This window comes from Rutidosis leptorrhynchoides, chromosome 6, assembly GCF_046630445.1.
Source record: "Rutidosis leptorrhynchoides isolate AG116_Rl617_1_P2 chromosome 6, CSIRO_AGI_Rlap_v1, whole genome shotgun sequence".
In the NCBI taxonomy this organism is placed as follows: Eukaryota; Viridiplantae; Streptophyta; class Magnoliopsida; order Asterales; family Asteraceae; genus Rutidosis; species Rutidosis leptorrhynchoides.
The window spans coordinates 57,394,657-57,420,846 of NC_092338.1; the positions used below are offsets into that span (position 1 = coordinate 57,394,657).

A 26,190-nucleotide genomic window follows, 5' to 3' on the forward strand; every position below is an offset into this window, starting at 1 on the left:
TTTGATAACTTAAACTTTGTTGTAGACAAAACACCCTTAACAACCATTACCTAGATGCAACCAAACAATATATAACAAATTTACAAAATAAAACATCTTAGATGCAAGCAAACAATAAAAACAATAAATATATAATGATACAAAGTTTAGGTAATGGTTGTTAAGGGTGTTGAAAAAATAAAGAAACTAAATTAAATGATAATAACTTTTGGATAGAAGTGCTATAGAATAATAGTATATATAAGCCCAATGGAAAACGATTGCCTATAAACCAAACTTAGTTGCCCCTCCCAATAATAAATTACGAAGAAGATAAGAGAATTAAATAGGCATATATATGTAGGTGCATCGTAAAGAATTATACAGTTCAAGACTATTAGAATGAACAAATAAACAACCCTCCATGTATATATCTTCCTACCGAAAGTGATTAGAGACATCATCTATTCACGAATGTGGATCGGATCATGCAATGGACAGTTGGACACAAATGGTTCTTCAGCTGGAGCACCAGACCCGTTAATATTGTAAACACACAGAAAATATTAACGACAGCAAGGAAAGAGTGTTGAACCTGACTTTAGCGATACAGAAAAGAGTGTTGCGAAACTGTCGACAACCTGAAACAAAGCATATCTCCTATTATTAAATAACAACATAATGCTTAATGAGCAATTAACCAATTTAGAACTGTACATATGCGGCTGAAGAGATACAAGAATAACGAAGCTATGCACAAAACACAACGATTAATGGATATAAAATATTAATAAAAGAATGAGTTACTTGTATAAATTAGACCATTGTACCAAATCATATATGAAACTATCATAGTATGTAAATATAAATTAGAATGCAAGAAGCTGGATGTTGATATTCAGACTACTTGGTATAAACACAAGTTATATAAAATAATAACCCAAGTTATATGGGCTGTAAGTTCAATTTGAATGTTAGAATGTAAATAAGATAGCATACATGTCAGAACCAAGCTGTAACTGGCATTGTAATTGTTCTCTATATTCACCTGGGGAACTGAGTATATGTGAAGGGGTGTGACTTGAGTCAGTTTAGACCGTGGGATTCCAAGACCCGTTTAACCCGTAGTAACTGAAAGTACAGAAACCTGAAAGAAAGCTTTCGCGATAACTACATATGAATCCTCTTTCAATTGGTTCGGAAACAACGGAATCAATTATGTTGGATGTTAAACATATGAATCAAATTCCTTAGAACTTACTTAACAGTTTTGTACATTCTTACAATGAGTTTTTTTGTGATTGTTTTAAGCTTACATGTTTAACGAAATAAAAAAGCACGTTAGGATGATAGACAAGTTTGATTGGCTTGCATGTCCCTTCAGTTATCTCGTGGGTGCTAACTCTCGTTAAAATTTCTTTTAGCTTAGAGCTAAGTATTGCAGCTTGTACCGATGAAATCTCTGTAATTATCTTCTCTGCATCTACATTATAAAAACATGCCTTTATAGAGAACGCATTATATTACTAAAACGTAACTTGTCATATAAAAGTTGTGATTTTTATAGTAGGGGTTGTTATATTATAATGTGCAAGTAGTATTCAAAACGATAAGAATTAGTAAAATAAACCACATTATAATGACACCAAATTGATAAATTTCAATAATATAAATAGCTAAGTATTGTAAATAGCTAAGCATAGTCTCAGATTACCTTTCAGCATAAAAAAGACTTCACAAGGCATAATCAAGTTCAAGATGCACCTAAAAACAACACAATCAAACAATTAATAATCGATTTCAACATGGATGACCTCATCTTTTTTCTACCTCCACTACATATCATACTCTTAAATTTTTTTCGAGATTTGGTTTCGAAAACGCCTTGAACTTAATGAACTTTGACTTTCGATTATCGACCTCATGATCCTATAACAAAATAAGAAAATAACATAATAAAAAAGATTCTTAAGCAACTACTTTTTACAGAAAACATTTCAAAATAGATATATCCATAATTAACCAGACGGAATATACATATGTATCATTCATATAGCACATAATCCATATTAGTCCCCATAACTTCCAAAAACTCGTTTAAATCCAACTACTTATAATAACTAAATACTTAAAACTTTTCAAGATTTATCAAATACAACAAAGAGTCAAACTTAAAAAATGAATCCTAATCATACCAAAAAATAAACATTCAAGCTTAATAAATAATAGCAAATCTAAAAGAGGCAAACTATGAAAAATGGATATAACATGAGAATGAATATACATGCTGCTAACTTTCCCAAAATTCAGTACGTCCAATGGCCATGGTAGATTCAATGACAATGATCAAAGGAAGAATAAGATTAACATCAGAGGGGTAAAGAGCTATGTACGTAGATGAATGTATAATGTTTGTGGCTTGCAACTACCTAGCAAAACCTATCTTGACCTTTTATTTGATCTAGACCCGCCCATTTTGTCACTCTAATCACATTTTGAGAAAGGCTCAACTACGATGTGGATCGTAAGGCTTACTTTTATTGGATCCAGTTGAGGGGTGATACTCTTCTCTTGTGAGCTCATTTTGTGTACCTTGTGTTTGATTTATTTGTTGGTTGAAAGACCTACTCCAAGGGGTAGATATTTCTGTTTACAACAAAGTGGAAACAGCACATTATAAAGATTTCCAATTTATGAAAATAAACATAGTTCATTAGTTACATGTTTTCAAATAAAGAGTTCATCTAAGGATCCAACTTAGAATCCTTAGGTGGTACATAGTTTTTTCCAGTGACAATTGACCCATTTGAACACAGCATTCCAAATTAGTTTACTTTTAATGTAAAAGAGTTAGCATTTGCACCTCTGAAAACATTTGCAACCAATAAAATGAACCAAATTTCAATAAAATTTTTTTTACCAATTTCAGTAACGGTTGATTGCAACTCGTCAACATTCTAGTCATCTTATATGATCAATTTCGGTAACGTTGAATGCAACTCCTCGACATCGTATCGTCTTGATGAAGATCATGAATAAGACAGTTGCAACCTACGGCTTTAATATTGTATATCTCAAATCCGTCTAATTGGTAGTATACCTGATCATATACAGATGTTAAAACGAATTATGTCAATATGAATGCAAAATTGAAAACAAAAAGAAACACCAAAACATACTTTTGGGCTGATGCAAATATGAAGATGCAGTTGAAAATTTTCTTTACAATCACAAAAAGATCCCACACATCAGAAACATACATAGTCAGTTTTCATATTCCAATAAAAACAACTGTAATACAGCGTGATTTTTTTAATAAATAAATATATACACAGAACTAAAATAACCTGATCATGAAATTAAATAAAATTAAATTAAATTAAAAAGTAACAAAATTGAAAATTTAGGAACTAACCGCTATCGCCAATCAATAGGAGCTAACCCTGAGTAATCATAATCAGGTCCTGCCATAGCCGGTGGTGCAAACATTGAATATTAATTATTGGAAAAATTGTCAACAAAGATACCTGAAATTAGAAAACTAAGATCTATTAGCTGAAAAAACCCCAAATCAATCGCAATTAACATCATTGCGTAATTAGGGTTGACGAACGGCGATTTAATTTTTCGATACAAAAACTTCCAGAATCAAATACCTAATTGTAGACAACAAACAATAGAGTCAAAATCGTTGATGTAATTCGATATAAACAAACCTGCGGCAACATCGATTTGTGATTTGGCGTTTTGGTTAGATATTAACATTGATTTTGCTCGCCCTAATTCCGCATCGCTGGTAGAAAAACCCTAAATGGCGATGGAGTAGGAAGGAAGAAATCATCGACAACCAATAGTGTAGATGAACGATGAAGAAGATGAGAAATCGCCAGAAGTTTTGGAAGTGAGATTAAATGAGGCGGTTTTTGTTAATTAGCAGGAAATAGAAGAATTTTGGTACACGCGTCAGATGTATGAATTTTATGAATTTTTTAATTCAAAATTCTGACTAAAAGTTATTTTGTGAGGTTGAATAATGGTGCAACACGTGGCAGATTTATGTATGAGATTTATAGAGATAAAAGAAAAGATACGTGGGCCAAGGTGGAATGGACTATTTGTTTGAAGCGGGGTAATGGTATGAGACATTTTTCTTTAATTTGTGATCAAAACTGCCCTTGCATCAACCATATGGAAGATTTCATGAATCATAGAAATGGTATAGAGTCCAATTTTCTAATATACACCCTCTGGTATTTTTATCTTGTTTATTGTAGGACTTACTATGTTGCTAGGAATTGAGATGTACATTAATAATCCCGGCTAGTTTCTTTAGGCCATCTCATTTGTCACTTATTTGTAATCATGTAAGTGTTTTGGGGTTCACTCAAAACCCTCCTCGAGCATACCCGTTGTAGTTGTACTTTTTTTTTAATTATTTTGTTGGATTTTTCCGGGGCAAAATCCCCTTATTTCAAAATTTTTTTTTTTTATTTTATTATAATTTTGTCTGATCACCCTTAATAAATTACAACTCTAATACTCATAAATCATCCAAATTTTGGTAAATCATTAGTAGTCTACCATTTTACATACCATCCACCAACTTCTCCTCACCATACATTGAATTTCATAACAATCCAAATTCATAATCGCACCAAAAAATAATCAAAAAACAAGGAAACAAAACAAGGTGAAACAAGGAAAGATAATGAAAACAGTCAAGCAACTTGATAAACCGCAGGTTTCACCTGCGGATTCAATGACAAAGGCCAAGTTTTACACCAAACGACAAAAGGCACACCACGAACACCCATTGGGATGATGTTTGGTGGCGCGATTGTTGTTGCCACCCTTGCTTACTTTACCTTATACGCGCACAAAAAGTCTGATGCCACCGCACTTGATGTTGCCAAAGTAACAAGCGGCGTCTCGAGCTCTGAAAATAAACGTCCACGAAAATGATTAGTTGATATATAATAGCAAGATTAATTAATATATGACATGTAACTAAAACATTGTATGTTGTTGTGTAGTTGTTGTTTTTATGTTTTTTATTTATTTATTTATATTATATTTCTTATGGGGAGATCTTGATCTATACATTGCTTTGTGTAGGCAACCAATTCGAACTACAGTAAAACCTCTGTAATTTAATACTCGATAAATTAATAACCTCGATAAAATTAATAATTTGTCCGGTCCCAACTTGGGACCAGTACAAATTTGAACCCCAATCGATAAAATAATAAGATAATAATTTTTTTTGAAATCTCAATATAAATATATCGGTCCCAACGAAACTATAAATTAATAATTACTATTTTTTTTTTTTTGAAATCTCAATATACATTGAACTTGACAAGTTCATTAATATGTGAATGTACATACATGAGAATTTTAAAAGTCCTTGTTTATGTTTTATTCAAATAGGTAAAGTGGACGGACATGATAATTTAGAATGATAATGCATTAATTTGAGACTTGCTCACAAATATAAGCCAATTTTTTAAATTGATAATTTATTAATTTATCGATATAATAATATCTAGATTAATTAATAAAATATTCTGGTCTCAACATTATTAATTTATAGAGGTTTCACTGTATTATACAATTTAAGTATGCGGATGATATGTATACAATATAAATATTAGGTTAATTAAGGAAAGAGTTAGCAACGGTGACAAGATAATTCGGCACTCCGGTTCCTAAGTAGAGTGAACAAAGAAAATCATATAAATGATCTGTTTAGTCAAGAAATATATATACTACAACTTAACTCAAATACGATATGTCATTAACCATGAGGTGGTTCATTAACTATGTGGTGGTAGTCGACTAGCAATTTTGATTTTCCCGATAAAATAGAAAGGGGAAATGGTCCGAAAAGGTAATTTAAGTTACATAATTTGACAATTAAGGTAACTCCCAATTAGGACAAGTCCGAAAAGGACTGCAATTTAATTTTTGCTCACAAAAAAGATTGCGTGTTCAAATTTTTTAAAATTGAGGTAATATTCAAGGAACACAAAATCTAAAATCACGAATTACTTCAATTTGAGACTTGGAACATATTACTAATGCTTCGATTATCATTTTTTGTGAAACAACTTGATCCAAAACATCATGAAAAACAAAGAATCGAGATGAACAAGTCGTGGAGAAGAACGCATATAGGTGCTCGAAAACTATGTATGCTAGATTGCTTGATCGTTGAGCGATCAAGTTGTGTTTAATGATACAAACAACTCTTGATAGTAGTTATTATCTAATGGTGACTGATATTTAGTCAGTTACACGAGGAGACACATTGACTCTATAATTTTACCTTTGGTCGACCATTCTACTAGATGTAATAAATTACTTCCTCGAAAGACTAATATATTCATTTGGAGATTGGCATTGGATAGACTTTCATCCAGGTTTAACCTTTCTCATCGAGGTATGAGAATAGAGGACATTGGTTGTGTGCTTTGTAATTATGGTATCGAGTACCACTACTACATTCCGGCTCTTTTAGACGTGTGGGAAAAGGCTTTTAGACGTGTTCCGTAACACGTCTACATGTGAGGGCTCCAAATGAGTGTACTCATATAGTGCGGTTCAAGGAACCGCTCTAAAAACTAGTAATTAGACGTGTTGTCAAATCGTTAGATTATGCTGTTCCGTTTGTGTCTTTTAGACGTGTTCCGTTATCTTCAATTGGACGTGTTCCGTTAGTTTCATTTAGACGTGTTCCGTTAGTTGCAACTAAACGTGTTCCGTTAGTTACTATTAGACGTGTCCCTGTATATTCCGTTAGTCACTATCAGACGTGGTCATCTAGATTCAATAAGACGTGTTCATCTAGTTGCAATTAGATGTGTTCTTGTAGTTACAATTAGACGTGTTCATCTATTTGCAATTAGACGTGTTCCGGGATATTTTTTTAAAACCGCCAAAAATTTTAAAATATTCAAAATTTTAAATTTTTAAAAATTTAAAAATTAAATATTTCAAATTGCCACCAAATATAATATAACAGACTTCTGCAAATAGACGTGTTGTATTATAACAGAAATTTAAAAAGCAATTAGACGTGTTGAATTGGTTGTGCTAGTAGACGTGTTGAATTGCAGAACTGGTAAATACTGGTAAATGTAATAGATCAACAAGAATAAAACAATAATTAATTTTATTAATAAAGAAAACCCAAATATACATATAAATTATCTTCATAACATTTACAAATGAAAAAAAACATAAATCTAAATCATCTAGTTATTACAAATGAAAAAAGCTGCCTACTACTCCATTTCAAAACAAAGCATCCTGCAGCTCAAAAAATCCACCTGCTCTTCAGAAAATCCATTGATTTGCTTTACCTGTTTTGAAAGAGAAGTATTTTGAACATGCATGAATATATGGACTTTAACAATAATACCAAATCTCCAAGACCGTTGACATGCAATATCAAATCACATAAAGGTTACACATACCAGACTTCAAAAAGGAGCCCACAAATGCCATTTTTTCCATAATATTGTCGAGATCGATTGTAGATAAACAACGTTCATCCCATGAAAGCTGTAAATTTTAAATATGTATATAAATATACATATAAAATATAAGCTTTTTGTAACATATACCTAAAGATAAAATTTAATCATTCATAACTTAAAATACTTACTTCGTCAATATTAATAACTTCCTTTTTTATACGACTATGTAAGATCGAATGCATCCAAGTGAGCACATAATATCCACACTCCCAACTGCCGGGTTGTTGATTGCACTGTATAACCACACGTTTATACACATGTATTAATTTAACATGTAACACGTAACATTAACATGAACATGAAAACATGGATGAACAACTTGGAGGACTGTTTGTAGACAGCTAGGATGACTAACCTTAACTACATTCCATTGCAAAGGACCCCAAGCCCTATTCAAAATTAGACAAATAAAAGATCAAATGATATTGTCTAATGTGACATAATGTAAATGTAATCAAGATTTAAATTAACAACTATTATTAATTTAGAAATAATTCTTACTGCGTTATGCAGCCTGTGATCAGGTAATCATCTTTCGTCTTCTTTTGATTCCTATTTACTGAATCAAGTATGATTCCTTTGTACTCAGTGTGAGATATAAAAACCAACACCCAATGGCCACTGGCAAATTAAAATACACTCGTTAGATGATAAAATTTTTGTAAGCAATAATATATAAGGAATGATTACGTACTTCTGATTATATGGTGCGAAGAAAGACTGTTGAGTAGAGTTGAAGGCGGTCCTCAAGTACTTTATTACAAAATTTTTGTCTGAGGTGATCAATGATCCACATATATAATAAGGGTTCATTAACCCATATGGTTCGGTAAAAGCTACTTTCATAAAATTGTGTAGACCCCTAATATGCGGGAAAAAATTAAAAAAATAATATATCAGCTCAAAACCTGAAAACTATAGTCAAACGTGCATATGAATTGATAAATGCACTTACAGCATGAAGGAATAAATGATGATGCAGTCCAGGCAACCCCTTGTCCAAAGTGTGATGATGTCATCAGCAGCAATCGTACTTACGCACTCATCGGGTACGCCAAAAACTCCCGGAGTTGCATTAAGAGTGAAACCGGCGGTAGGATCTTCTCGACTCATCCATCTAGTATACGCAGCTTGTACACATGATCTATTGGGTAGGAGATGTTCCATTGAAAGCAGCTTACTATACAATTGTTCTCTTTTTTTTTTGTTGCATTCCTGAATCTCCTTTGTTATGTGGATGCACCTGCAACACCATATCAGATAACTTAAATTATATACGTATATACGTATGATGATGTAACTTAAATTTGATGAGCATATATATATATATATATATATATATATATATATATATATATATATATATATATATATATATATATACCTGCTTACTACCAGTACCAATAGACACATTGCTTTTATCTATTCTATTTTGTAATCCAACCCTCTTTGATTTCATTGCACTCTCCTAATAACAATCGAGGCAAAATTAAATATAACACTTAAATGCAGTTGACCAATACAAGAAATTATGTAAACAATTATACATGTACCTTGTTTTTATCTGAAGGATGAAGTTTCAAGAGAGGCCATTGTATCATAGCCCCAATAGCCTCTTTTAGTGTATTAAACTCAAGATTTTTATCTGGTATTGGAAGCAATGTAGATTCAAATCGAGGAAAAACATAGTTTATAGACACCTTCATGTAGCACAGAAGCACATGCTTTCCATGTATCAAGGTATTCTCATCGGTTGGATGCATATGCCCCCTAGCACACGGTGTAGGTTCTGAAGTCGTGGGGTGGAACAAAACGATATATGTCTTCACCTATCAAGTAACAAACATGATATAAAAATATATATATAGTAAGAATTATACAAGTTTTCATAGTATCCAAATATTTACAGAGTATTCAACTATACAGAGAGTATTACATGATAAAAAATTATTCAGAATATAAACATTAATAACCTGTTTTTATTGCAATTCCATTAGTCTTTGTGGTGTCACCCTTGAAATGTGTACTGTTTTTTTTTGGGCACTGATATCATTTGCATATGCCTCCATTTCCTGAATGAAGATATAATTTATAATACTTAGATTAAAACAAGAAACGGGTAAGTAAGCATTACAGTACATGTACCTTGGTTATGCGAGTCATTTTCATGAGAGGCCATTGTACAAAACTTCCAACCGCATCACTTAAAACCTCCTTCACTGTATTTGCTTTATAATAACCTGATATGTCTTACAATGGTTTTGCTTTATAAAATATATAATTTTAAGGTTAAAATAGCAACGAAACAATACCAGTTCAAGCTTATCTGCTAATCGTATTATGTGGATGAACGATGGTGGACGATTGTAGGTAGCCATAAATGACAACGTCAGAGATTATTTCTGCTTCTGTAAAATCAACATATATGTACATATCAGTTATGTAGGTAACAATAATAATTATGGTCAAATTAACACAACTAGATTTAGGTATAATAGTATGATATTTAGGGCATTTCGTCTTTAACACAAAATATATTAGACTCTTTCTGCAGCATCTATTAACCACTTTTAAACCCTAATGTGTCCATTTTCTGAATAATCTAAGACAAAATGTGCATGTATATAACCTAATTTTAGATTATTGTTTCCTAATCACACAACTCGATTCAAGTATAATAGTCTGATTTTATGGTCATTACGTCTATAACAAGAATATTCGAGTAAAGAACAATTAGATAACTAAAAAAATTATCTGTACCTGTATTTTCGACGATCCTTCAGCCGTGAGGACGAACTCGATTTCTTTCGAGTTCCTTTAATCGCCGTTCTATGATGATGGAGGAGGGTGTTTCTGGTGGTTTGATAATGAAGTGGGATGGTTTAGGGTATACGAAGAAGTTGGATGGTTTTGTGATCACGGTTTGTTCCCGGTATTAAAATTGAAAACTGTGCATATATGTTTTTTTAGAATTATTTGTATTTATATTTGTATTGTATAGATTGTTATTATTAATTTAAAAGGTAATAACATAAAGTAAATTTTTCATGGTAAAAAAAAATAACAAAAAAATTAACAAAAGACATAAAAGACATGTTGCATAAGTCATTAAAAAATATACTCATGTTTGTACAAAAAAAAGGTAATCAATCATATGTTTTAACAATTTTTATGTGTCTGCAACCTCGTCTCCTTCCTCATGGTCTTCTCTAACGTAGATTGTATTATTTCCAACAGCAACTTCATTCAAAGGTTGAACACTGACTGAAAATTGCGGTAACTCGTCAAATTGGTCGTACTCATCCTCATCAACAACGTTCTCGACACCAACAATCCGTCGTTTTCCATACTGAACCACATGCCATCTAGAATCCTTTGGGTCTTCGATAAAGAATACTTGAGTAACTAGTTTTGCTAGAATGAATGGTTCTTCTTTATATCCATTGGTGGAAAGATTAACAGTTGTAAAACCATCCTCATCAACTTGAACACCGCGATCATTATCAACCCACTTACACACTGAACAAGGGTATAGTGTACGAATTACCATAATCTAATTCCCATATTTCTTGAATGACACCGTAATAAGATTTTTTAGCGATCCTTGATCTTTCTTCACGATTGACCATGGTGAATTCCGTCGACGAGGCTATCACCGTGACACCGCTATTTTGTGTTTTACTCTTCTTATCTTGAGCTTTAGTGTAAAAGGTATACACATTTATGTCGTATCCTTGATATTGGAACACATGTTTAGGGGCGAATCCCAAAGCTTCGACCGTTTTATCAATATTTGGAAGTGTCCTCCTAACTTTGTCTTTCAACCATTCTGAAAAAGTTTTTTTATGTTGTTTTGCCAACCACTTTGCACTCTTTTTACGGTTTTGTTGTCTCAACAACGACATGTGTTCTTGTATGAACGGATAAATAGATGTAGTGTGTTGTAAGACATTAAAATGTGCCTCTTGATAATCGGCAACATTTGAATAGCCCGTCTTGCGCCCAAGTGTCCCTTGACCTGATAGTCTTCCTTCATGACGACTTTGTGGAATCCCGACACTTTTAAACCCATCCATATAGTTTGTGCAGAATTCGATCACCTCTTCGGATGCATATCCTTCAATGATACTGCCTTCTGGTCGATTAAGGTTCCTTACGTAACCTTTCAAGATACCCATATATCTTTCAAATGGATACATATACCGTAAAAAATCTGGACCACATACCTTTATTTCTCCTACAATACGAGATACCAAATGAACCATGACATCAAAGAAAGAAGGTGAAAAGTACATCTCGAGTTCGCAAAGAGTAAGTATGATATCTCTTTGATATTCATCCAGCACATCAGGATCAATCATCTTTGAATGAATCATGTTGAAAAATAAGCATAGTTTTGTTATTGTGTGTCGAATACGGTTGGGTAGAATTCCACGAATTGCGATAGGAATCATCTGGGTCATTAGTACATGACAATCATGTGACTTCATACCAAGTAACTTCAAATCTTTCATCGAAACCAACTTCCTAATGTTAGCAGAGTATCCTGATGGAACCTTAATACCATGTAAACATTGACAAAATTTAGTTTTCTCGATGTTACAATACATATGACGTACGTATACACATTTAATGTTAGTAGGTAGTCGGTACAATTAATGTAGTTGGTTGAAACGGAGCAATTAATGTAGTTAGTTGGGTTGGTGCATTTATTGGGTAGTCAGGTCTTGTATCTCGGGTCTATATATATCCTCGTTGTATGTTGTAAATATGAATTAATCAAGAGAGATGAGATTACAGAGTTTTTAGAGTTTTTAGATGTTAAATTACATGGTATCAGAGCGTACCTGTTGTCGTTTGAGTCTAGTCACCACTGTCATCACCATTGATCGTCACTGTCAATAAAAATTGGCCACTTTGATGTCATTTTCTGATCTCACCACCCCCGCCAATCGATTCAGAAGTCTTCGAATAGCAAACCCTGAAATTTAATTTGAATTCCAGCCATCACAGAACCCCCACGCGCCACCCATCTCCCGCACCCCGACCGTTCACTGGCGCGTGAGAGCGCGTGTTTCACTGTTCACCGTCGATTTTTTTGTCCGAGTGTCTGTCTCTTAATTCCGATCATCTTTCAAGAATATATTTCCGATTGCTCGCTGAAAGAAAAAAAAGGGTCGACTGTGTTTTTTTCTTTTGGTAACTCAATCTGTCTGGTAGGTACTCTGCTTCTCTATCTTCTATCATATCCACTTAGCAAGTGGACTTAGGTATTTATTTATATTTTCTATTATATCCACTAGCAAAGCTTAAAGCATACTTACCCATATTATTTAATATTTATTTTAAACTGTATTTTAATTTAATTTAATTTCAGAGTTAAAAAAAAGAAAGAAGAAAAAAAGAAAGAAAAAAAGAAAGAAAAAAAAGGAAGAAAAAAAAGGAAAAAAATGAGCGATGAAAAGAAAATAGATGGTAATTTAAGCGAGACTATTCCTGTTGCAGCCCGTTTGACCGACAATAAACTTAATGGGTCTAACTTCTTTGAATGGAGTAAGACAATCCGTGTATATCTTAGGAGCATGGGAAAAGATTCTCATCTTACTTCCGAACCTCCTAAAGATGATACACGGGGTCTGTGGCCACAAAATGATGCAAGACTCTTTCTTCAAATTATGAATTTCATTGAATCTTCGGTTACTTCTTTGGTAAATCATTGTGAGTATGTAAAAGAGCTTATGGAGTATCTCGATTTTCTATATTCTGGAAAGAGTAATATCTCTAGAATATTTAATGTGTGCAAATCTTTTCATCGGGGTGAACAACACGATCGATCTCTAATGGCTTATGTTATGGAATTTAAGAAGATATATGAGGAGTTTAATTCTGTGATTCCTTTGAGTGCTGATATTAAGACTATGCAGACACAACGTGAGCAAATAGCGGTCATGAGCTTTCTAACTGGTTTACGACCAGAACATGATGATATTAAGTCCCAGTTTCTAAACGAGTCTACAATTCCTTCTCTTCAAGAAACATTTGCTCGTGTCCTCCGTCATGAGGATGTTAAAACACCTCAAGTTTCTGAGCACAACACTACTCTTATCAGTCGTGGAGGATTTAGAGGAGGATGGAGGTCTCGTGGAGGCTATCGAGGAAGTTCAAGAGGAGGCCATACTGATAGAATAACGGAAGAACCCACTAATTCTGGTGTGGAGTGTTTATATATATATATATATATATATATATATATATATATATATATATATATATATATATATATATATATATATATATATATATATATATATATATGAACTTGGACATACTAAACGATATTGCAAGAAATTGCAAACTCTAAATATGAGGAATAATCTCTCAGCACATGCTGCATCTTCCCCCACAGTCACTATCTCTGCCAACGAGCATGCTGAATATACACGATTGAAAGAATCTGTGAAACCTACTACTTCAACTGTTGCTTTTGCTGAAATAGGTAATGACACATGTCTCTTATCTTCAGCCTCCAAATGGGTCATTGATTCTGGTGCCTCAGATCATATGACAGGTAATAAACATCTTTACTCTGACTTCAATACACACTCATCTTATGTCACAATTGCAAATGGTACTACCTCCCCTGTTCTTGGTTCTGGCACTATCAACCTCACTCCATCTATATCTTTATCATCCGTTTTATGTCTACCCAGTTTCTCATTTAACCTGCTATCCATCAGCAAACTTACCCGTGACTTAAATTGTGTAGCCTTACTATTTCCTGACTCTTGTATCTTTCAGGATCTCTCGACGAAACAGATTATTGGTAAAGGACGGGTATCTGATGGACTTTACATACTTGAAACTACAATAAAAATTCCCCGGTCACTAGTATGCTCAAAGTCGTCCTCTCCTCTTATGATGCATTGTCGGTTAGTTCATCCTTCTTTACAGAATCTGAAAAAACTATGTTCCGAGTTTTTCGGTTTATCCTCTTTATATTGTGAGTCTTGTCAGTTCGCTAAGCATCAGCGAGTCCACTTAAGTCCTAGAGTCAATAAGCGGGCTGCGTCTCCATTTGAATTAGTACATTCTGATGTTTGGGGTCCGTGTTCTGTGACATCAAAATCTGGTTTTAAATATTTTGTTACTTTTATTGATGACTACTCTCGTGTTACATGGCTTTATTTAATGAAAAGTCGCTCGGAAGTGTTTACTCATTTTTGTTCCTTTGTTGCCGAAGTAAAAACACAATTTCATACTTCTGTTCTAACTCTGAGAAGTGATAACGCAAAAGAATTTCTCTCAGAGTCATTTAATTCATATATGCTTCAAGAAGGTATCCTGCATGAGTCATCATGTGTTGATACACCAGCACAAAATGGGGTTGCGGAACGGAAAAATAGACACCTTCTTAAGGTGGCCCGAGCACTATTATTTCAAATGAATGTTCCAAAACCTTTTTGGGCTGACGTCGTATCAACTGCGTGCTTTCTTATAAATCACATGCCGTCTGAAGTTCTTAATGGCGATATTCCATATAGTATCTTATTTCCTACAAAATCCTTGTTTCCAATCGAGCCTAAGATATTTGGTAGCACTTGTTTTGTTCGAGACACCCAACCTCACCTAACCAAATTAGATCCTAAATCTATTAAGTGTGTCTTTCTAGGATACTCTCGTCTTCAGAAAGGGTATAGATGCTTTTCACCAACTCTCCAACGCTATGTTGTTTCTAGAGACGTCACATTTCAAGAAGAATTACCTTTCTTTCCCACAATAATTTCTCGCAATCATGAGGAGAGTGATGACTTATTGAGATATAGCATACCCACACCAGATCCCACACCAGTTCCTACTCCAGATCCCACACCAGATCCCACACCAGTTCCTACACCAGAGCCCATACCATCAAAAAAAACTGACCATTTTCAATATATATATACAGTCGACGTCCCCATGCTACATCAGTGCCCGCTCCTGAGCCATAGTCATCGTCGGTAGATCCCCCCGGTGAGTCACCGAGTAATGTTTCTAGTGATATTCATGATACTCAATCTTCCGATTCTGATTCTGATATACCGATTACTCTTTGAAAAGGTAAACGTAAGTGTACTTATCCTATTGCTTCCTTTGTCTCTTATGATAAATTGTCTGTCTCTTCTCGTGCTTTTGTTGCCACTTTAGACTCTGTCTCCATTCCGAAAACTGTTGGTGAAGCTTTGGGTCATTCTGGATGGCGTGCTGCTATGATTGAGGAAATGAATGCACTCGATCATAATGGCACTTGGGCATTAGTTAACTTACCTGTTTCTAAAAAGGCAATTGGTTGTAAGTGGGTCTTCACGGTAAAGGTTAATCCTGATGGTTCTTTGGCACGATTGAAAGCCCGTTTAGTTGCTAAGGGATATGCTCAAACATATGGGGTGGATTATTCTGAGACCTTTTCTCCTGTTGCTAAACTGACATCTATCAGATTATTCATTTCTTTAGCTGCTACATATCAATGGGCACTTCACCAACTTGATGTGAAGAATGCATTTTTACATGGAGATTTGCAAGAAGAAGTCTATATGGAGCAACCACCTGGGTTTGTTGCTCAGGGGGAGTCTGGTAAAGTATGCAAATTACGAAAATCAATTTACGGTTTGAAGCAATCTCCTCGTGCCTGGTTCGGAAAATTCAATGAGGTACTTAGAAACTTTAGCCTAAGAAGAAGTGCATATGATCACTCCGTATTCTTCGCTTCATCAAACTCTGGGTGCATCTTGCTTGTTGTTTATGTGGATGACATTGTAATTACTGGGAGTGATAAAGAAGGAATTCACAGGTTAAAAACATTCTTAATTACTCAATTTCAAACGAAGGACCTTGGTCCTTTGAAATATTTTCTCGGTATTGAAGTCTCTCGAAATAAAAGAGGTATTTTCTTATCTCAGAGAAAGTATTGTCTTGATGTGCTCAGTGATTCTGGGATGATTAACGCAAAAAATTGTGAAACACCAATGATACCTAGTATAAAGTTAAAACCTGACGAAGTAGAACTTCTTATGAACCCAGAAAAATATAGAAGGATTGTCGGCAAGCTAAATTATCTTACACTCACCCGTCCTGATATTGCTTTCTCGGTGAGTGTTGTTAGTCAGTTCTTGTCATCTCCGAGAACCTCACATTGGGATGTTGTCGCTCACATCTTAAAGTACCTAAAAGGTACACCTGGTCGTGGTCTTTTATACCAGAATCATGGTCATCACACTATCGAGGGATTTTCTGATGCTGATTATAATGGTGATCCTTCAACTAAACGGTCTACAACTGGTTATTGTGTCTTCGTTGGAGGAAATCTTGTATCTTGGAAAAGTAAGAAACAAAATGTGGTATCTCGTTCAAGTGCGGAATCCGAGTATCGAGCCATGGCCCAGACAACTTGTAAACTTATTTGGGTTCGTAACATTCTTAGCGAGATTGGTTTTGCTCAGTCCGAACCAATGAATTTGTGGTGTGATAACAAAGCAGCCATTCATATTGCAAGCAACCCCGTCTTCCATGAAAGGACCAAACATATTGAAGTTGACTGTCATTTTACTCGAGAAAAGTTAGAAGAAGGAATATTCAAACACCTCATATCAAAAGTAATGAACAGTTGGCTGTCACCAAAACTTTACCTAGAAATTGCATCCGTCAGTTTTGTGACAAGCTGGGCATGATCAATATCTATGCTCCAGCTTGAGGGGGAGTGTTACAATACATATGACATACGTATACACATTTAATGTTAGTAGGTAGTCGGTGCAACTAATGTAGTTAGTTGAAACGGTGCAATTAATGTAGTTAGTTGGGTTGGTGCATTTATTGGGTAGTCAGGTCTTGTATCTCGGGTCTATATATATATCCTCGTTGTATGTTGTAAATATAAATTAATCAAGAGAGATGATATTATAGAGTTTTTAGAGTTTTTAGATGTTAAATTACACTCGACCTTCGACATAGTATAACAGGTCGGAGGAAGAAACTTGGTTGTCCTTCCATCAATATCTTTAGGTTGTAGCTCTGGTCTGATATTCATTAATTCCATGTCCCTTCTAACTTTAATTCCATCTTTTGTTTTTCCAGGAATGTTCAATAGTAACCCTATCAAACATTCACAAATATTTTTCTCAATATGCATAACATCAAGACAATGTCGGACTCATAAATGCTTCCAGTAGGGTAATTTCCAAAAAATAGACTTTTTCTTCCAAATACCTTTGTGAGGACCAAAACCTTTCTTTCCCAACACAACATTTATATTTGCAACTTTGGAGAGTGTAGTTTCTCCATCCAATGGTGGTGGTAGTTTTCTATCCTCTATAGTACCATCAAATAAATCCGACTTTTTACGATACGGGTGATTCTCAGCAAACTCTCTTTGATGCCCCATAAATGCCGGTTTCTTACAATTTGTGAGCTATATCGAGTGAGTATTTTCCTCACAAATAGGACATGCCTTTTTCCCCTTCGTACTATATCCAGACAAATTACCATAAGCAGGAAAATCATTAATGGTGCAAAAAAGCATTGCCCGTAGTTGGAAGTATTCTTTCTTATATGCATCATAAACGTGTATGTCGGTACTCCATAATTCCATCATTTCATCAACTAATGGTTGCAAATAAACATCAATGTCGTTTCCAGGTTGCTTTGGGCCTTGAATCAAAAGAGACATCATTATGTATTTTCTTTTCATACATAGCCAAGGCGGTAGGTTATAAATGCATAAAAGAACATGCCACTTGTTGTGACGGCTACTCAAATCTCCGAAAGGATTAATTCCATCTGAACTGAGTCCGAACCTTATATTACGTATCTCATCCCCAAATTCTTCAAAATCTTTATCAAAATTTTTCCATTGAAGTGAATCGGCCACATGTCGCATTTTTCCATCATTTTTACGATCTTCAGCATGCCAACGTAATAATTTTGCATCTTTCTCATTCACAAATAATCTCTTTAATCTTGCTAAGATAGGCAAGTATGTAACGACCCGTCAAAATCGCTATTGACGTAGCACGTTAATCATTGATTCCACAGTGAGGTTTTGACCTCTATATGATACGTTTTGATAAAATATTGCATTCATCAAAATAAGTGACTTTCTAAACATAGAAAGTTATAAATATGTGGGCGAGTGCTTAGGTATAAGCAAAACCCCAAAATACATAAGTCTTTAATTTACAGGTTGACATCACAGTCCAATTATTTATTACACAACGCAGTTTTATTTTGAATGCAATAAACTTTGTACAAAGTATGAGAGACTCTATGCAGGCAACAAGTACATCACAACGGAAGCAGTCTAAGGACCTGAGAATAAAACATGCTAAAAAGTCAACACGAATGTTGGTGAGTTATAGGTTTAATTGCTCGAGTCATAAACATATATAAAGATAGACCACAAGATTTCATCAAAAGTTTATCAATAGATTCTACGTAACAGAGCACCCTGGTAACTAAACTTAACGCTATAGTGATAATTACCCCATTCGTTTTAATACACGCAAACCAACGTATCTTAAACTCAAATAACATACGTCCGTTAAAAGGCTAGCGCTCTAGCTCGGACGGGGATGTCATGTAGTGACCCGAACTTTTCCATGTTTATATATATTAATTGAAATTGATATTTACATGATTAAATGTTTCCAACATGTTAAGCAATCAAACTTGTTAAGACTTGATTAATTGAAATATGTTTCATATAGACAATTGACCACCCAAGTTGACCGGTGATTCACGAACGTTAAAACTTGTAAAAACTATATGATGACATATATATGGATATATATATAGTTAACATGATACTATGATAAGTAAACATATCATTAAGTATATTAACAATGAACTACATATGTAAAAACAAGACTACTAACTTAATGATTTTTAAACGAGACATATATGTAACGATTATCGTTGTAAAGACATTTAATGTATATATATATCATATTAAGAGATATTCATACATGATAATATCATGATAATATAATAATTTAAAATCTCATTTGATATTATAAACATTGGGTTAACAACATTTAAGAAGATCGTTAACCTAAAGGTTTCAAAACAACACTTACATGTAACGACTAACGATGACTTAACGACTCAGTTAAAATGTATATACATGTAGTGTTTTAATATGTATTTATAAAATTTTGAAAGACTTCAATACACTTATCAAAATACTTCTACTTAACAAAAATTCTTACAATTACATCCTCGTTCACTTTCATCAACAATTCTACTCGTATGCACCCGTATTTGTACTCGTACAATACACAGCTTTTAGATGTATGTACTATTGGTATATACACTCCAATGATCAGCTCTTAGTAGCCCATGTGAGTCACCTAACACATGTGGGAACCATCATTTGGCAACTAGCATGAAATATCTCATAAAATTACAAAAATATGAGTAATCATTCATGACTTATTTACATGAAAACAAAATTACATATCCTTTATATCTAATCCATACACCAACGACCAAAAACACCTACAAACACTTTCATTCTTCAATTTTCTTCATCTAATTGATCTCTCTCAAGTTCTATCTTCAAGTTCTAAGTGTTCTTCATAAATTCTACAAGTTCTAGCTACATAAAATCAAGAATACTTTCAAGTTTGCTAGCTCACTTCCAATCTTGTAAGGTGATCATCCAACCTCAAGAAATCTTTGTTTCTTACAGTAGGTTATTATTATAATACAAGGTAATAATCATATTCAAACATTGGTTCAATTTCTATAACTATAACAATCTTATTTCAAGTGATGATCTTACTTGAACTTGTTTTCGTGTCATGATTCTGCTTCAAGAACTTCCAGCCATCCAAGGATCCGTTGAAGCTAGATCCATTTTTCTCTTTTCCAGTAGGTTTATCCAAGGAACTTAAGGTAGTAATGATGTTCATAACATCATTCGATTCACACATATAAAGCTATCTTATTCGAAGGTTTAAACTTGTAATCACTAGAACATAGTTTAGTTAATTCTAAACTTATTCGCAAACAAAAGTTAATCCTTCTAACTTGACTTGTAAAATCAACTAAACACATGTTCTATATCTATATGATATGCTAACTTAATGATTTAAAACCTGGAAACACGAAAAACACCGTAAAACCGAATTTACGCCGTCGTAGTAACACCGCGGGCTGTTTTGGGTTAGTTAATTAAAAACTATGATAAACTTTGATTTAAAAGTTGTTATTCTGAGAAAATGATTTTTATTATGAACATAAAACTATATCCAAAAATTATGGTTAAACTCAAAGTGGAAGTATGTTTTCTAAAATGGTCATCTAGACGTCGTTCTTTCGACTGAAATGACTACCTTTACAAAAACGACTTGTAACTTTTTTTTTCGACTATAAAACTATACTTTTTCTGTTTAGATTCATAAGATAGAGTTCAATATGAAATCATAGCAATTTGATTCACTCAAAACGGATTTAAAATGAAGAAGTTATGGGTAAAACAAGATTGGATAATTTTTCTCATTTTAGCTACGTGAAAATTGGTAACAAATCTATTCCAACCATAACTTAATCAACTTGTATTGTATATTATGTAATCTTGAGATACCATAGACACGTATACAATGTTTCGACCTATCATGTCGACACATCTATATATATTTCGGAACAACCATAGACACTCTATATGTGAATGTTGGAGTTAGCTATACAGGGTTGAGGTTGATTCCAAAATATATATAGTTTGAGTTGTGATCAATACTGAGATACGTATACACTGGGTCGTGGATTGATTCAAGATAATATTTATCGATTTATTTCTGTACATCTAACTGTGGACAACTAGTTATAGGTTACTAACGAGGACAGCTGACTTAATAAACTTAAAACATCAAAATATATTAAAAGTGTTGTAAATATATTTTGAACATACTTTGATATATATGTATATATTGTTATAGGTTCGTGAATCAACCAGTGGCCAAGTCTTACTTCCTGACGAAGTAAAAATCTGTGAAAGTGAGTTATAGTCCCACTTTTAAAATCTAATATTTTTGGGATGAGAATACATGCAGGTTTTATAAATGTTTTACAAAATAGACACAAGTACGTGAAACTACATTCTATGGTTGAATTATCGAAATCGAATATGCCCCTTTTTATTAAGTCTGGTAATCTAAGAATTAGGGAACAGACACCCTAATTGACGCGAATCCTAAAGATAGATCTATTGGGCCTAACAAACCCCATCCAAAGTACCGGATGCTTTAGTACTTCAAAATTTATATCATATCCAAAGGGTGTCCCGGAATGATGGGGATATTCTTATATATGCATCTTGTTAATGTCGGTTACCAGGTGTTCACCATATGAATGACTTTTATCTCTATGTATGGGATGTGTATTGAAATATGAAATCTTGTGGTCTATTATTATGATTTGATATATATAGGTTAAACCTATAACTCACCAACATTTTTTGTTGACGTTTTAAGCATGTTTATTCTCAGGTGATTATTAAGAGCTTCCGCTGTCGCATACTTAAATAAGGACGAGATTTGGAGTCCATGCTTGTATGATATTGTGTAAAAACTGCATTCAAGAAACTTATTTTATTGTAACATATTTGTATTGTAAACCATTATGTAATGGTCGTGTGTAAGCAGGATATTTTAGATTATCATTATTTGATAATCTACGTAAAGCTTTTTAAACCTTTATTGATGAAATAAAGGTTATGGTTTGTTTTTAAAATGAATGCAGTCTTTGAAAAACGTCTCATATAGAGGTCAAAACCTCGCAACGAAATCAATTAATATGGAACGTTTTTAATCAATAAGAACGGGACATTTCAGTTGGTATCCGAGCGTTGGTCTTAGAGAACCAGAATTTTGCATTAGTGTGTCTTATCGAGTTTGTTAGGATGCATTAGTGAGTCTGGACTTCGACCGTGTTTACTTGAAAAATGATTGCTTAACAAATTTTGATGGAAACTATATATTTTTAACATGTGAATATTATGTGATATATTAATCTCTTAACGCGTTTGATATTATGTGATAGATGTCTACCTCTAGAACAAGTCCCATTGACTCACCTAATAATAACGAAGAGTCAAATGTAAATTGGAATGATTCGTGGACTGATTCACAAGTTCCCGAAGAGGAACCGGAAGAAGAGTCGGAACCGGAAGAAGAATCGGAACCGGAAGAAGAATCGGAACCGGATGAAGAAATAGAACCGGTGGGGGAAATAATAAAACGGTTAAGTAAAAGAAAATCCTCAACCAACCGACCAAGGTTAATTATGGTCAATGGTGTTTCCGCCAAGGAAGCAAAATATTGGGAGGATTACCAATTCTCCGATGAATCGGATTCCGAAGAGAATTCCGATGATGTTATAGAAATTACCCCAACTGAATTTAAAAAGGCAAAAGAAAATAATAAGGGAAAGGGCATAAAAATAGAGAAATCTAATTCCAACCCCGATGAACTTTATATGTATCGTCAACCCCCGAAGTCCTTAAGTTGTAACAATGACCCGGGAACCTCTAAACCACCAGGTTTTTCTAAACCAATGTGAAAAACGACGGCTCGTATTAGGGGAACATCATATATCCCTAGAAACTTGGCAAAACGAACCAAAACCGAAGAAGAAGAAACAAGCGAGTCGGAATAAGATAGTTGTATTCGTGTGGTGTAATATATGTAATATAGTGTGCTTATGCTTTATGATATATGTAAAAATTGCTTGTATTAATAAGTATTTTTTTTATGAATCTAACTCTTGTCTATTTTACAGTATAAAAACACAAAATGGATAGACAACCCAATATTTTAAGAGACCTACCCGGAGACATGATTGATGAAATCTTGTCTAGAGTCGGTCAGAATTCTTCGGCACAACTATTTAAGGCGAGATCAGTTTGTAAGACATTCGAAGAACGTTCTAAGAATGCCTTGGTTTATAAAAGGCTTTCGTTCGAAAGATGGGGGATATCACATTGGGAAATCCATAAGTTACGATGTGTTTACTTTGACGCATATATTGCGGGGAACCCAAATGCTATTTTACGCAATGGGTTAAGAAATTATTTTGACTCAATATATCCGAATATTGGACTTCGTGATTTAGAAAAAGTGGCTAACATGCAACATAAAGAAGTCTGTTATGCTTACGGATTAGTAATGTTCGCTTCTCACCAAAGTGAGAACAAGAACATCGGGCTACAACTATTAAACAAAACGTTCCCACAAGTGACGGAGTCGGTAATTGTGGTAAGAAATGAGGTTTTTAGATTGTTACGGGACTATTGGACATTACGTAACCCTCGTCCCTTTGACGACGTTACAACACACTGTCTTATAAACGGCCATAACGGTTATGTTCCACAAGACCAAGGATGGGAAGTAATCCTAGTAAAACCAGAATGCATGACTTGTTTCTGGACGTATGAATTACGTGTCTTTATTGCCTTTGCTGAACGACTTGTGTACTAGCTAGAATTATATTCACAACCATCTTGTATCAAATTTATTGTGTGCTATATTTCATGCTATATGTAAAATAAGCGGTATTGTAAGTTTGTAAAATATTGTGTAAAAGTTTGAACGCGAAATATTATTATAATCAGTTTTTCATATAGAATTGTAGTAGTTGAATTGTATATTAGCTACTAAGTATGAACTTAACGGGTAGGTACTACCCGAATTTAAACTTATAAAACGCTAATATGAAGAAAAAGCTTTTATAAATGAGTTCATATTATGCTACGAAATACTATTAACTACTCTTAATATTCTGTATGATTAACTTGTTCCATTTGATTATTTTGAAGGAAATGGCACCGACTACTTGACACACCGTGAATATGAATGAAGAGGAATTCCGTACTTTTCTAGCTTCAAACATAGCCGCAGTACAGGCTGCGCTACATACCAACAATAACCTTGGATCTAGCAGTACAGGAAATCATGTAGGATGCACCTACAAAGAATTCACTGCCTGCAAACCTTTGAAATTTTATGGAACCGAAGGACCGATCGGATTGAAACGGTGGACCGAGAAGGTCGAATTAGTGTTTGCCATAAGTAAGTGTACTGAAGAGGACAAAGTGAAGTACGCTACGCATACCTTCACAGGTTCTGCGTTAACATGGTGGAATACCTATCTAGAGCAAGTGGGACAAGACGATGCGTACGCACTACCGTGGTCAGCATTCAAGCACTTGATGAACGACAAGTACCGTCCCAGAACCAAGGTCAATAAGCTCAAGACAGAACTTAGAGGGTTACGAACCCAAGGATTTGATATTACCACGTACGAAAGACGATTCACAGAATTGTGCCTATTATATCCGGGAGCATTCGAAGATGAGGAAGAGAAGATCGACGCGTTTGTGAAAGGATTACCGGAAAGAATCCAAGAAGATATTAGTTTACACGAGCCCGCCTCCATACAACAGGCATGTAGAATGGCTCACAAACTAGTGAACCAGATTGAAGAAAGAATTAAAGAACAGACTGCTGAAGAGGCCAATGTGAAGCAAGTCAAAAGAAAGTGGGAGGAAAATGGTGATAAGAATCACCAATACAACAACAACAGCAATTACAACAATAATCGCAACAATTATCCCAACAATTGCAACATCAATCGTAACTACAACAAACGACCCAACAACAACAACAACAACAACAACAACAACAACAACAACAACAACTACAACAATCATCCCAACAACAATAATAACCGCAACAACAACAACAATCAGAAGCAGCTATGCCAAAGATGTGAAAAGTATCACTCGGGGTTCTGCACCAAATTTTGCAACAAGTGTAAAAGAAATGGTCATAGCGCGGCGAAGTGTGAGGTCTACAGACCAGGGGTTAATAGAACAAAAGGAACAAATGGTGTCGGAATGAGTAATGGCGGAGCAAGTAGTGTCGGAGCAAGTTATGCCAATGTAGTTTGCTATAAATGTGGAAAACCGGGCCACATTATTAGAAATTGCCCGAACCAGGAGAACACGAATGGACAAGGCCGCGGAAGAGTTTTCAATATTAATGCGGCAGAGGCACAGGAAGACCCGGAGCTTGTTACGGGTACGTTTCTTATTGACAATAAATCTGCTTACGTTTTATTTGATTCGGGTGCGGATAGAAGCTATATGAGTAGAGATTTTTGTGCTAAATTAAGTTGTCCATTGACGCCTTTGGATAGTAAATTTTTACTCGAATTAGCAAATGGTAAATTAATTTCAGCAGATAATATATGTCGGAATCGAGAAATTAAACTGGTTAGCGAAACATTTAAGATTGATTTGATACCAGTAGAGTTAGGGAGTTTTGATGTAATAATCGGTATGGACTGGTTGAAAGAAGTGAAATCAGAGATCATTTGTTACAAAAATGCAATTCGCATTATACGAGAAAAAGGAAAACCCTTAATGGTGTACGGAGAAAAGGGCAACACGAAGCTACATCTTATTAGTAATTTGAAGGCACAAAAACTAATAAGAAAAGGTTGCTATGCTGTTCTAGCACACGTCGAGAAAGTACAAATTGAAGAAAAGAGCATCAATGATGTTCTCATTGCAAAAGAATTTCCCGATGTATTTCCGAAAGAATTACCGGGATTACCCCCACATCGATCCGTTGAATTT

The 26,190-nt window shown here is 34.3% G+C and overlaps 2 protein-coding genes across 4 annotated transcripts; both read right to left on the bottom strand.

Moving 5' to 3' along the window:
- Positions 1 to 214: 214 nt before the first annotated feature.
- Positions 215 to 3,889, bottom strand: LOC139855105 (actin-related protein 2/3 complex subunit 2B-like). 3 transcript variants are annotated; one of them, XM_071844354.1, is made up of 8 exons: positions 3,696 to 3,889; positions 3,395 to 3,506; positions 2,900 to 3,079; positions 2,515 to 2,625; positions 1,694 to 1,743; positions 1,296 to 1,462; positions 575 to 620; positions 215 to 502 (listed from the first exon to the last, which is right to left on the bottom strand). In XM_071844354.1, exons 5-8 carry the CDS (start codon positions 1,722 to 1,724, stop codon positions 444 to 446), a joined length of 303 nt encoding a protein of 100 aa, XP_071700455.1. In that variant the 5' UTR covers positions 1,725 to 1,743; positions 2,515 to 2,625; positions 2,900 to 3,079; positions 3,395 to 3,506; positions 3,696 to 3,889; the 3' UTR covers positions 215 to 443. The 3 variants fall into 3 exon arrangements, with proteins under 3 accessions (XP_071700455.1, XP_071700456.1, XP_071700454.1); XM_071844355.1 differs by having other exon boundaries at positions 580 to 620; positions 1,694 to 1,908; XM_071844353.1 differs by having other exon boundaries at positions 1,694 to 1,908.
- A 6,800-nt stretch (positions 3,890 to 10,689) lies between these two features.
- LOC139853660 (uncharacterized) lies at positions 10,690 to 12,406 on the bottom strand. The gene is made up of 3 exons (XM_071843036.1): positions 12,368 to 12,406; positions 11,101 to 12,076; positions 10,690 to 11,039 (listed from the first exon to the last, which is right to left on the bottom strand). Exons 1-3 carry the CDS (start codon positions 12,404 to 12,406, stop codon positions 10,690 to 10,692), a joined length of 1,365 nt encoding a protein of 454 aa, XP_071699137.1.
- Between the last annotated feature and the right edge of the window lie 13,784 nt (positions 12,407 to 26,190).